The sequence below is a fragment of the Bombina bombina genome, chromosome 1, assembly GCF_027579735.1.
Source record: "Bombina bombina isolate aBomBom1 chromosome 1, aBomBom1.pri, whole genome shotgun sequence".
Classification (NCBI taxonomy): domain Eukaryota; kingdom Metazoa; phylum Chordata; class Amphibia; order Anura; family Bombinatoridae; genus Bombina; species Bombina bombina.
The window spans coordinates 1,471,242,645-1,471,255,397 of NC_069499.1; the positions used below are offsets into that span (position 1 = coordinate 1,471,242,645).

The 12,753-nt window shown below is 35.5% G+C and overlaps 1 protein-coding gene across 1 annotated transcript in view; it reads left to right on the forward strand.

The window, feature by feature from the left end:
- CCDC137 (coiled-coil domain containing 137) overlaps positions 1 to 12,753 on the forward strand; it is a 66,526-nt gene that overhangs the window by 25,630 nt on the left and 28,143 nt on the right. The window contains exons 2-3 of the mRNA XM_053721205.1: positions 1,001 to 1,131; positions 2,744 to 2,966. Coding sequence (XP_053577180.1) covers positions 1,001 to 1,131; positions 2,744 to 2,966 — 354 coding nt within the window. The remainder of the gene's footprint in view (positions 1 to 1,000; positions 1,132 to 2,743; positions 2,967 to 12,753) is intronic.

The window sequence follows — 12,753 nt, forward strand, 5'->3', positions numbered from 1 at the left end:
TGTTAAAGAATGCAATTAATGTGTTCTTCTTAAGAAGCATTTATAAATAACAGAAAATGTTATAATATCGCAAAGTGTTACACTGTCCCAACTTAGCTGGCAAAACTTGCTGTGGGGAACATTGCAGAGATACATTTTTTTAAAAGTGATATAAAGATATAAATATATGCATTTTTGGTCATATACTTTCATTAGCAAAACCGCTTCTAGTAAAAGTCATTACTGTTTTTCAGTGGCACATGCACATATCCTGTAAGGGCCCCTGCACCAGAATTTAAACACCACACCTTCTCAGAGATTCAGAAGTTCACAAATTATGTCTCCAGAAGCAATAGACGCCACGCCAGCTCTTCGAGCAGGCATTGTGATTAAATACTGGTGCACGGGCTCTCGCATATGTGCGTATGCCGCAGAAAAACAGTAATAACTTTTTCTAGTAGCATTTTTGGTTATGAAAGTATATTGCAAAATACTTCTATTTGAAATTGAAATGCTCCCACGTGCATTTCATTTTTGACCTTTCTATCCCCTTAATCATAGTCCGCTCTAAATATAAAATTGTTTACACTGATGTAATACGTTTTTTACTGAAACCAGATAATTGTTTAGTGACTTTTCATTCAAATTTGCTTAGTTTTCAGATTACATTTGGTGCTCTTGTTTGTTTTTAACATTTGTTATGTTATGTTCCTTCTACAGTAATCAGGCTAGGATTACCTAGTTTAAAAAAATAAAATAGGTTATTACATTGTAAGGTCTGGCTTTAGTAAAATTTAAAACAATACTACAAAAAACTTGTTTTATATGGTAGGTCCACTTCCAAATGAGTTGACTTGTTAAATATAAAGATGTAAACAAGGTACTGTATATACTACAAATGTTTTTATATACTTAATATCTTATTACATCAGGTTCTGTACCTCACATCATGCTGTGATAGCATTATTGCAGACAAGTCTATGCTCTATTTATAACCTTTTCCAATAATATTTAATTTTAGCCATGAGAAAAAGAAGATTAATTCAAAGCCACAGGATCTTGACTTTCAAGAAATACCTTTTAAGCTTCGTGAAATAATGAGGAGCAAGATGGAAATGCAAAACCCCAAGAAAAAGAGAAAACGTATGCCAGGTATGTACGGATCATGATGACTTTAGTTACTTTATAACACAGTTTACAAAACCCACTGGCAGGCCTATAAAAGTCTGTTGCATGTCACGTGCCTAATTATTTAAACGGTTTAACATAGTTAGGGGTTGACAAATCTGTATAAAATTTAGGAGCAAGTAGTAATATTTAGGAGCCAGACAGTGGTATTTTTATACAGATATATGGAGAATAGCCCAAAAAGTTAGTGTTTGTCAAGCCCATGTTTGTTTTTTGATTACTTGGTTTGGGTGAAAGGTATTCTCAATCGTTTCCTGTGGATTGTAAGAATTATTTTGCCTTTCTAATAGAATTCAGTTTTGTGTGTTAGATATTCTTAGTTTACGTCATTGCACAAAAAGCTTGCTGAGATATCCAATGGGAAACTTGGCGTCATATTCATCTGCTGTTATTGTCAAATGTAAGTACTGTTTTTGGACATTATAAAAAATATGACTTTTACCATAAACAGTACACTTTCACATATAACTTTGTTGTAAACATTGCTAAAAACACTGCTACCATAGTGTTCAAAACATGCACACTCCTAGGTATGTTCTCCAACAAAAGATAACAAAAGTAATTTGGAAAGATTTTTAAAAATGCATCCTTTATCTGAATCGTGTACAGTCAACTGAGTTTCATGCTGCTTAATATCTTGGCTGGCTTTATGTAAGTTTCATATAAATGTGTCCACTCTTTGTTTTAGGGGTAATCAGACAAGATCATTTACTTTTATAAAGAAAGATTCAAAAACTTGGATTGATTTTAATCCATATTGGTTTAAAATTGTTGCAAAACCAACAAGTAGGGCTTGTGACTGTCCTATAATCAGAGTTTACTGTTGACTGAATGACCTGTTGTGATTTTGTGGAATTTGAACCATTTTGTAAAAGTGCAAAAATTTAAAGTGGAACACATTCTTAGCTATTCTCCTGGGTATTTCTTTATATTTAGGATTTCTATTATAATTCATTTCATGTGACTGCTATTGAAAAGCATTGAAAAGCAGTGCATTGATTAAAATAGCCAGTAGGTGGAGCTGTCCGCTTGTGTTGCAGCAAAGATATGCAAGCCTAGCAAGCTGAAATTAATCAGTTTAACCAGACCTGAGCTATCAAGCAGATTTCAAAGGAACAAGATCTTCCTGTCTATAAATCAGTCCAGATTGGAATGCATAGAAAGAACTGTTTGCAGAAAAATGCAAGTAAAGTATGTGTTGTGTGATTATTTTATTAGGTTTATAATGCTGTTTAGCATTTAAAGTCTTCATTTCAAAGCTTTAAAAATAATGTAGGTGTTACTTATGACAATTTTGAGAGGGGCCTGGAACCTAACTCCCTCACTTCCCATTGACTTACATTATAAACTGGGTTTTAATTTACAACGGTTTCGAGTTACAACCATTCCTTCTGGAACCTAACCCCGGCGTAAACTGAGGGCTACCTGTATTTTTAGATTTTTTTTTATCTTGGTGGGTTTTATCTGTAAACATAAAAAACAATCTTTATATCCTTTTAAAAAAATATTTCTTATGGCTATGAATTAAATGAAATATATTTTTATGTGAGATGTATATATATTATTTTTTTATTAGAGAAACAAGGGCCACAAAATGCAGAGCTTCAAACAGAAATCCAAGTTCCTAAGTTCAAGAAGAGGAAGAGAGAGTCTGTTGGAGCCTATCTTAATCGTATGGACCAGGAGACAAAGCATGTCATGTTCCTCAGCAAGAACCAACCGGACCGAGAGCCAGAGAACGAACTAGATATACCAGACGATGGCACCACGAAAAACGAAAAATCCAAGAAAAAGAAAGCGTATGTTGAGGTTTGAGGGGTTTACACAGACAAGAGGGTGGAGAAATATTGTTCTGTTGATCTCTTGGTAATCACAGGTTATTCAGGAGAGTGTGTATGAGGCTCAGTGTTTAAACCAAAAGTCTCTTACCTGCAGTCTCCTCTATACCTGTGTGCTGAACTTAAAGGGACATGAAACCCAACATTTTCTTTCATGATTTGGATAAAACATACAATTTTAAATAACTTTCCAATTTACTATTATTATCAAATTTGCTTCATTATTTTGTTATCCTTTGCTGAAGGAACAGCATTGCACTACTGGCAGCTAGATGAACACATCTAGTTAGCCAATCACAAGAGACAAATGTGTGCAGGCACCAATCAGCAGCTAGCTCCCACTAGCGTAGAATATGTGCATATTATGTTTCAACAAGGGATACCAAGAAAACGAAGCACATTTGAAATTAGAAGTAAAATTAAAAAGGTCATAAAATTACATGCTCTATCTGAATCGTGCATGTTTAATTTTGACTTTCCTATACCTTTAAGGAGGAGCTTATGTTTCTCCATCACAATGTTCACCAAATCCCAGAAGTTAGTAATTTTAGAGCTATATTACACACTATGAGATTGTAATATAAAATGTTTATTTATATATAGTTAAAAAAAACTTTGCTGTATACTTTCATTATTTATATTGTTACCTTTACCTGTAATTTAGCTCTAAACGTTGTTGGTTTTCTAAATTCAGCTGGGTTTCTATAAAGTAATGGGTGCCGCCATGTTTATACTTAAGTTGCCCCTTATCTGTTTCCACTTCTGATGGGACAGATGTAAAAAAAAAAAAAAAAAACTTTTATTGCCTGTTTTATGTTTGTTGCCCCATTAAGGATATCAAGTAAGGAAAATCTAATAATAATTAAAAAACTAAAACAATGTATTCCTGCATTCAGTACTTAGATTACACAAAACCACTGCCAATACAAAATAATATTAGTAAATTAATTATCATAAAAGTTAGAAGACAAATTGAGATAAAACATTATTCCATAAATTTATATTTATTTATTAATAAAATATTTTACCAGGAAGGATACATTGAGATTTCTCTCGTTTTCAAGTATGTCCTGGGTCCACAAAACATTGCATTGTTACAATAGGGTACAGTAAAAAACAGAAACAATATTAATACATAATATATGCAAAATTTAACAGGTAGGAAATATATAATCAACCATGCCAGGTGCATTCTGTTTTGAGATATGTAGAGAGGGATCTTTTAAAGGATATTAGACTTGGGTAAGGTTTGAAAGTGTGCGTGAGGTCGTTCCATAATTGTGGTGCTCTGTAGGAAAAGGAGGATCGAGCTGCTTTCTTTTTGTATGGAGCAAACTAAATAATGTGCTGGTACTGGATCGGAGGTTATAGGAGGTGGGAACAGCCGGGGAGAGCATTCTGCTCAGGTAGGGTGGGAGCTTCCCAGAAAGGCTCTTAAACACAAGGCTGGAAAGATGGAGGGTGCGTCTGGATTCCAGCGACAGCCAGTTTAGTTCTTTTAGCATGTCACAATGGTGGGTCCTGTAGTTATATCTTATTTTAACAGTTCCATCTTAAAGTGATGGTAAACACTATAAAAGTGCTTTACATATTTGTAAAGCTTAAGCATAAGGGGTTAATTGTATCCTATTACAAAGTACATTTTATCAGTTTTCAGTCACCACTGATTAAAGATGTACCACCCGCACTATGAATGACTATAGCAGTGCATTGTCCTGTTTCTGCTACATTTAAAGGGACAGTAATGTCCAAATTAAACTTTCATGATTCAGATAGGACATGTCATGTTAAACAACTTTCCAATTTACATTTATCATCACATTTGCTTTGTTCTCTTGCTAGTATTTGTTGAACGCTAAACCTAGGTATGCTCATATGCTAATTTCTAAGCCCTTGAAGGCCGCCTCTTATCTAACTGCATTTTGACATTTTTTCACATCTAGAGGGCATTCGTTCATGTGTGTCATATAGATAACACTGTGCTCACTCCCGTGGAGTTATTTACGAGTCAGCACTGATTGGCTAAAATGTAAGTCTGTCAAAAGAACTGAGAAAAGGGGGCAGTTTGCAGAGGCTTAGATACAAGATAATCACAGAGGTAAACAGTGTATTAATATAACTGTGTTGGCTGTGCAAAACTGGGGAATGGGTAATAAAGGGATTATCTATCTTTTTAAACAATAAAAATTCTGGAGTAGACTATCCCTCTTTAATGCAGATAAAAATCCCATTTTAAAAAGATTACAATCACGATAATGCCAGTATGAGCTAAGAAGAAATATTGTAAGATTGTGATTGCTAACACCATATCTGGATGTTGTGGTTGTGAATTCCATTTATTCCCTCTGTGTTTCTTACAAGATATCACATTTGTACATTTTAAAGGGATAGTAACGCTTGAATGGATTGGATAGAGTATTACATTTTAAACAACTTTCCAGTTCACTTCAGGTGAGATCAGGAGCATACATGTGTCTAGTTATCATTAATTATTCCTAATCATTTTAGGATACTTGCAAATATGTTGAAAAGTCAATGTTTCAACTTTATCACGTCACTTCAGGAGTTGAATTAGATAAGTGCAAAATGTTTTTAAAATGTGTTGAAAAGTTTTGATAAACTGGAATTTAGGGTTGCACCGATAGCGATACTAGTATCGGTATCGGTGCCGGTACCAAGTATTTGCATGAGTACTTGTACTCGTGCAAATGCACCGATACCTCCTATTACTACCCATACGCCATCTTGTGGTGTTTTTGAAACTGCATGTTCCCATTTCATTTTAAGCTGGAGTGGAGACATAACTAAAAATTGTTCACTTCTGTTCTGCCAATACAAATTGCTGTTATTTGTATTATTGTATGTCAGAGCAGTGCTCCAAAGCTGCTACTTTACAGCTGGAAGCCTACCTGGGAGAGATCACTGTAGCTCATTCAGACAAACACCTGAATTACTGGGCAGTTTATAAACTGAGATTTAATGGCCCAAAAATATATTTCTGCTCCATACAGTAGTGTGGAAAGTGAAAGACTGTTTATCTTAGCGTCAAATGTCCTTACTGATAGCAGATACAGACTTACAGCTGAACATGCAGAGATGCTTCTGTTCCTTGATAAGAACTTGCCACTAACTTTTGAAAAATGTATTCTAATTGCTAGATTGCCTGTTATACTGCTACTTCTCATCTTGCACAATTATGCTCAAAACATACTGTACTCTGAGGAACATCCTTAGCCAGGGCTGGACTGGGAATAAAAAGCGGCCCTGGAAAAATATGAAGACCGGCCCTATTTTCTATTGAGTCAGTAGAATGCAAATGCCCCATGTTTCTCAAAGGGGATTACTGGGACACTCATTTCCCAATATGTTTTTCAGAATTAAATTATATTACTTTGTATTAAGTACAAATGTCAGATTGATGAGTTATATAGGCACCCTACAACCCAATTGCATCTAGTAATCACCCCTTTAAATTGTAGCTCTCCAGCCCCAGCTGCTGCCATCTGTTATTTATTGTTATTATTAATATACTGTATGTTGTTGTAATATTTTTATTTATAAACATGTTCTGTGAACTTTGTGACAACAAGCACATAAAACTGTTAAATTATTTAAAAATGTCTTTTGAGATACAGTTCATAATTATAAAGAAGCAATCTTAAATCATTAGTCTTTTTTGTGCTTGGTAAACTGTCATGACATAAAAAAGTATTGGTAATTGGTATCGGTGAGTATTTGAAAAAAAGTATCGGTACTTGTACTCGGTCTTAAAAAAATGGTAACGGTGCAACCCTACTGGATTTTAATCGCCATCAATATGACTGTCCTATGTTAAGTATAGGGTGTGCTATTTGCAAGCTGATACCTTGTTGCTCAGAAATTGAGAAACACACAGACCTGTAATTATTGTCTTGAAACATAGATTAAAACTGCAGAACAGAACCATAGGTCCAAGTCTGCCCAGTATTTCCTAAAAGTATAGGAATAGTTCGTAGGATAGCCTTATGCTTATCCCAGGCATTCTTGACGTCACCCTCAGTGTTTGTTATTACCACCTCTTGTGGAAGTTTATTCCACAAATCAATCACCCTTTCTGTAAAGAAGTGCTTCTGAAAATTACTCCTAAATCTACTATCCTTAAGCTTGAGAGCATGACCCCTTTTCTTGAATTTTTTTCTTTTTATGAAAAAAACAGCATCAGCTTTACTAAGTCCCTTAATATAAGTGAATTTAAAAGTGTCTTAAAATGACATGCTCTATTGGAATCATGCAAGGTTAATTTTGACTTTCCTATCCCTTTAATATCTGCTCCAGAGCAGCAATGCACTATTGAGATCTAGCTAAACAGATATGGTGAGCCAATGACAAGAAGCATACGTGTATAGCCACCAATCACAAGCTAGATCATAGTAGTGCATTGCTTCTCCTAAGCTTATCTAGATATGGTTTTCATCAACAGAGTACCAAGAGAAGTAAGACAATTTTACAATGTAAGTACATTAAAAAAATCTCTTAAAAGGGACAATAAAGTCAAAATTAAACTTTCATGATTCAGATAGAGCATGCAATTTTAAACAACTTTTCAATTTACTTCTGTTATCAAATTTGCTTTGTTCTCTTGTTATCTTTTATTTAAGAGAAAAACTAGGTAGGCTTATAAGAGCTGAGTGTGCATGTTTCTTTAGTATTCTAAGGCAGCTGTGTTTTGTAACATTGTATAACAAAGCTACAAATAATGTTGCAAAACACTGCTGCGATAGAGTACTAAAGACACGTGCACACTCCTGAGCTCTTATGAGCTTACCTAGTTTTACTCTTCAATAAAAGATACCAAGAAAACAAATCAAATTTGATAACAGATGTAAATTGGAAAGTTGTTTAACCCTTTAACGACCAAGGACGTACCTGGTACGTCCTACAAAAAATGGCCCTTAACGACCAAGGACATGCCTGGTATGTCCTCAGGGGTTTCAAGCACTGGAAGCTATCGTGATCGCTTCCAGACGTTTTCAGGGTATTGCAGCGATGCCTCGATATTGAGGCATTGTGCAATACCCTTTTTTTAGACAACTGATGCAGAGAGAGCGTTGGTGGTGTGGGAGGGATAGCAGGGAGGTGGCAGGGATAGCAGGGAGGCGTGTGGGTGGCCCATTGCTGGAGCAGTTCCGGTGAGCCGGTATTAGAGGTCTGGGAGCATGCACGACCACTACACTATAATTTTAAGTGTAAGGGAAGGAGGGAGAGGGAGGGTGGAATAAGTATTGGGAAAGGGATCTGGGAGGGGGGGTAGGGTATTGAGGGGGGGCAGGTACACTACAGAAAATATTTTTTTGTATTAAAAAAAAAAAAAAGCCAAATTGTTTGCAAACTGGGTACTGGCAGACAGCTGCCAGTACCCAAGATAGCGGCAAATAGAGGGGGGAGGGATAGAGAGCTGTATGGGGGGGGGGGGATCAGGGAGGTTGGGGGCTAATGGGGGATCCAACACTGCAGAATATATATATATATATATATATATATATATATATATATATATTTTAAAAAAGCCTTTTATTTTAGTACTGGCAGACTTTCTGCCAGTACTTAAGATGGCGATGACAATTGTGAGGTGGGGGGAGGTAAGAGAGCTGTTTGAGAGGGGTCAGGTAGGGATCATGGGGTGGGATGTGTCAGGTGGGAGGCTGATCTCTACACTAAAGCTAAAATTAACCCTACAAGCTACCTCACTGCTGGGCATAATACAAGTGTGGTGCGCAGCGACATTTAGAGGCCTTATAATTACTAAAAAGCAATGCCAAAGCCATATTTGTCTGCTGTTTCTGAACAAAGGGGATCCCAGAGAAGAATTTACAACCATTTGTGTCATAAGTGCACAAGCTGTTTGTAAATCATTTCAGTGAGAAACTTAAAGTTTGTGAAAAAGTTTACGATTTTTTTTTTTATTTGATCACATTTGGCGTGAAAATAAATATACATGTGAAGGGTTATTTAGGGATTCCTGACAGATATCAGTGTTACAATGTAGCTATCGCTAATTTTGAAAACAAAAAATGGTTTGGAAATAGAAAAGTGCTATTTGTATTTATTGCCCTATAACTTGCAAAAAAAAAGCAAAGAACATGTAAACATTGGGTATTTCTAAACTCAGGACAAAATTTAGAAACTATTTGGCATGGGTGTTTTTTGTGGTTGTAGATGTGTAACAGATTTTGGGGGTCAAAATTAAAAAAATTTTTTTTTCCATTTTTTCCTCATATTTTTTTTATATAGTAAATAATAAGATATGATGAAAATAAGGCAGACATCCCAACTCTCCCTGAAGTTCAGGGAGTCTCCCTGATTGTAATAGCGGCTCCCTGATGCCAGCAAATGGAATGCAATCTCCCTGAAACTCCAAGTACCATGATCCAATGTGGCCCAAATCCAGAAAAGTGTTTCTTTAAGGAATGCCTTTAGTTGCTGGGAGGTTATAGAACCCTCAAAGCAGGCATCAGTAACCAAAATGCCCCCACTGATTCTAATAAAATAAAAACACAAATACTACCTTATTTACTGCATGTAATTAAACTTTTTTTAAATGTGACTTTAGTGGGAAGCTACTTTAATGATAAGTCTCTATCTTATTTAGGGTTTCAAGGTGTCCAATATATAACTGGGAGGCGGGGGGTAGCAGCGCAGTAGTGGGTGAAACCACCTCCCTGAAATGAGTTTTTGCAGGTTGGGATGTCTGTAATGGAATCTTTAGAAAGTCCATTTAATGGCGAGAGAAACGGTATATAATATGTGTGGGTACAGTAAATGAGTAAGAGAAAAAATACAGCTAAACACAAACGCCGCAAAAATAGCCCTGGTCCTTAACGGTAAGAAAATTGAAAAATGGTCTGGTCACTAAGGGGTTAAAATTGCATTCTCTGTCTGAATCGTGTTCCTTGTTGTAAGCAAGCTCGCATAGATAACCTTGCACCACAGGGCTTCTAATCTGACTCCACAGCTTGATAAATAGAGCGCGTTTATATTCTAATATACAAAATGTAACTCTTAAATTGATTATTTTAAAAGCTTATTTATCTGTCTTTAATTGAAGTCAACAAAGGAGATAAGATAATAGGGTTTTTTGAGTTTGTCTGTTTAAAATAAATCTGAAAAAAAAAATTCAGAAAACAATTGTCGGTGTGGTAATTTGTAACAACAAGGTCTTTTATATCCCTTTAAATAAAACAGGCAACCTAAATGGTTCATATAGCTATTTGCCTACACAATTTGTTTGTCCGTAGCGAATGGAAGTTTTCATACTGTGTGTTCTCTTTCTAATGTGTAATGTGCGGTGAGCTGATTTGTTTAGTCCTCCCCTGACCTTTTTAGTTTTGCTGTAGTTGCTGTGGGTCTTTTTGCTTGGCTAGATGAGTAAGCAGACTGTTAAGTGTGTCTGATATATATATATATATTCCACATGGATGCTTTTCACTTTTGAATAGAATCATTCTTGTAATATACCTGTACATGTATTATCAAAAATGCTTCTAACAAAAGCTATAGCTGTTTTAAATGTGTATTTAAGTATGCACCGTGCACCAACATTTTACACACAGCACTTTCTCAGAGTCTAAGGTCATCTGGTAATGATTCAATTTGTTGATTACTGATATGATACAAGCCCCACTGGCGCTCTGAACAGCTGTAATATTTAAAATTCTGGTGCACTGAGAATACCTAGCTATGCTTCCCATGCATGTGCAGAGAAAAATGTTAGCATAAAAACAGTGATAACTTTTACTAGAAGCATTTTTGCCAACACATGTATATTGCAAATATGTTTCTATTCAAAGATATAATTCATTAATTTGCATTTAAAATTTGACCGGGATATCTCTTTAAGAGGATGGAACTGACTGCCTATAAGGAGATAAATTGCAGCATCAGTCTAAACAGAAATCATAGAACATTTATTTAGCATCCTATGATGCATTTCAGATCATAATATATCCTGGGAACCACTAGACTATAGGAGGCTGCCCAGATATAAATCCAGTTGCTGTTCTTAATATAAAAAAGTCATTTTATGTATTGAACTTAGCCTACATTATGGGTAGAAAGCAGTAGTAACTGTGATCTGACCCCATGAATACTTGTAGGCATAAGGTAGCATTCAGCCTTAAAGGGACACTGAACCCAAAAAATGTATTTAGTGATTTAGATAGAGCGTGCAATTTTAAGCAACTTTCTAATTTACTTCTATTATCAATTTTTCTTCGTTCTCTTGCTATCTTTATTTGAAAAAGAAGGCATCTATGCTAAGGAGCCAGCAAATATTTGGTTCAGAACAATGGATAGCACTTGTTTATTGGTACTGTCCAATCAGCAAGGACAACACAGGTTGTTCACCAAAAATGGGCCGGCATCTAAACTTAAATTCTTGCTTTTCAAATAAACATACCAAGAGAATGAAGAACATTTGATAATAGGAGTAAATTAGAAAGTTGCTTAAAATTGCATGCTCTGTCTGAATCACGAAAGAAAATTTTTTGGGTTCAGTGTCCCTTTAAACAAGAATGGAACAAAATTAGGCAGCTAGGTAACTCACTGAACTAAAATGAAGCAACTATGTGCTTTTTCACCAGCATATGCTCTATCAATTCATAAACATAATATAATAGAGCTAAATTAGAGAGAGAGAAAAATATCTTTGGAAATTAATTTGCTAAATAATATAATTACTATAAAGAGCAAAACTTAAAGGGACATAATACTCATATGCTAAATCACTTAAGAGTGATGCAGCATAACTGTAAAAAGCTGACAAGAAAATATCACCTGAAAATCTCTATGTAAAAAAGGAAGATATTTCAAATATCTTAAAAAAAATCTTCATCTCACAAAAGTAATTCTCTGTGAACAGTTATCCCTCAGCTACTGTCCAGCTGCAGTTGAAAAGCAAACAGCCAATCAGCATCAACAGTGTAGAGGTTATTGTTTGCTTTGCCTTGATCTCATTCAATTTCACTGAAATTTTGCGAGATTTCATAGTAAACTTCCTTAAACTGATTTGGGAAATAACATGACTATGCCTGCACAGCCATATGCACACTCCCTTGTAAGTCCCGGGACTACCATCCTGATTGGCTGCTTAAAGTCGCTTTACAATGGGATGTGGCTTCTGAGGAAATTTTGAGGTAAAATATCTTCCTTTTTTACATACAGATGTTAGGTGATATTTTCTAGTCAGCTTCTTACAGCTATGCTGCATCACTTTCAAGTAGTTCAACATTTGGGTATCATGTCCCTTTAACCCCTTAAGGACTGTGAATTTCAGAGAAAAACTTGCTCAAAAGACCAGAGAATATCAACGCTATATTTCTTTTTAGTAGACAGCCCAAGGTACTGATCTATGCCCATTTTGTTATATTTTATGCCACCATTTTGCCTCCAAATGCGAAAAAATATATAGAAAAAAATGTTAACTTTTTCACAAACCTTGGGTTTTGCAATGAGAAATTATTTACACACACCTACTGCAATCTTAAGACATATGGTTGTAAAAGGTTCTCTGGGTTCCCCTTTCTTCAGAAGCAGCAGATATGCATGGCTTTGCAATTAGTTTTTGTCAATTAGAAGGCCACTAATTGCAGCTGTGCACCACACTTCTTAAATTCATGGCAATGAAGGGGTTAATAGCTGGTAAGGGAAATAGTAAAGTAATGCAGGGATTACCCACACACACACCCACCCACACCTCACCACCATCTTAAGT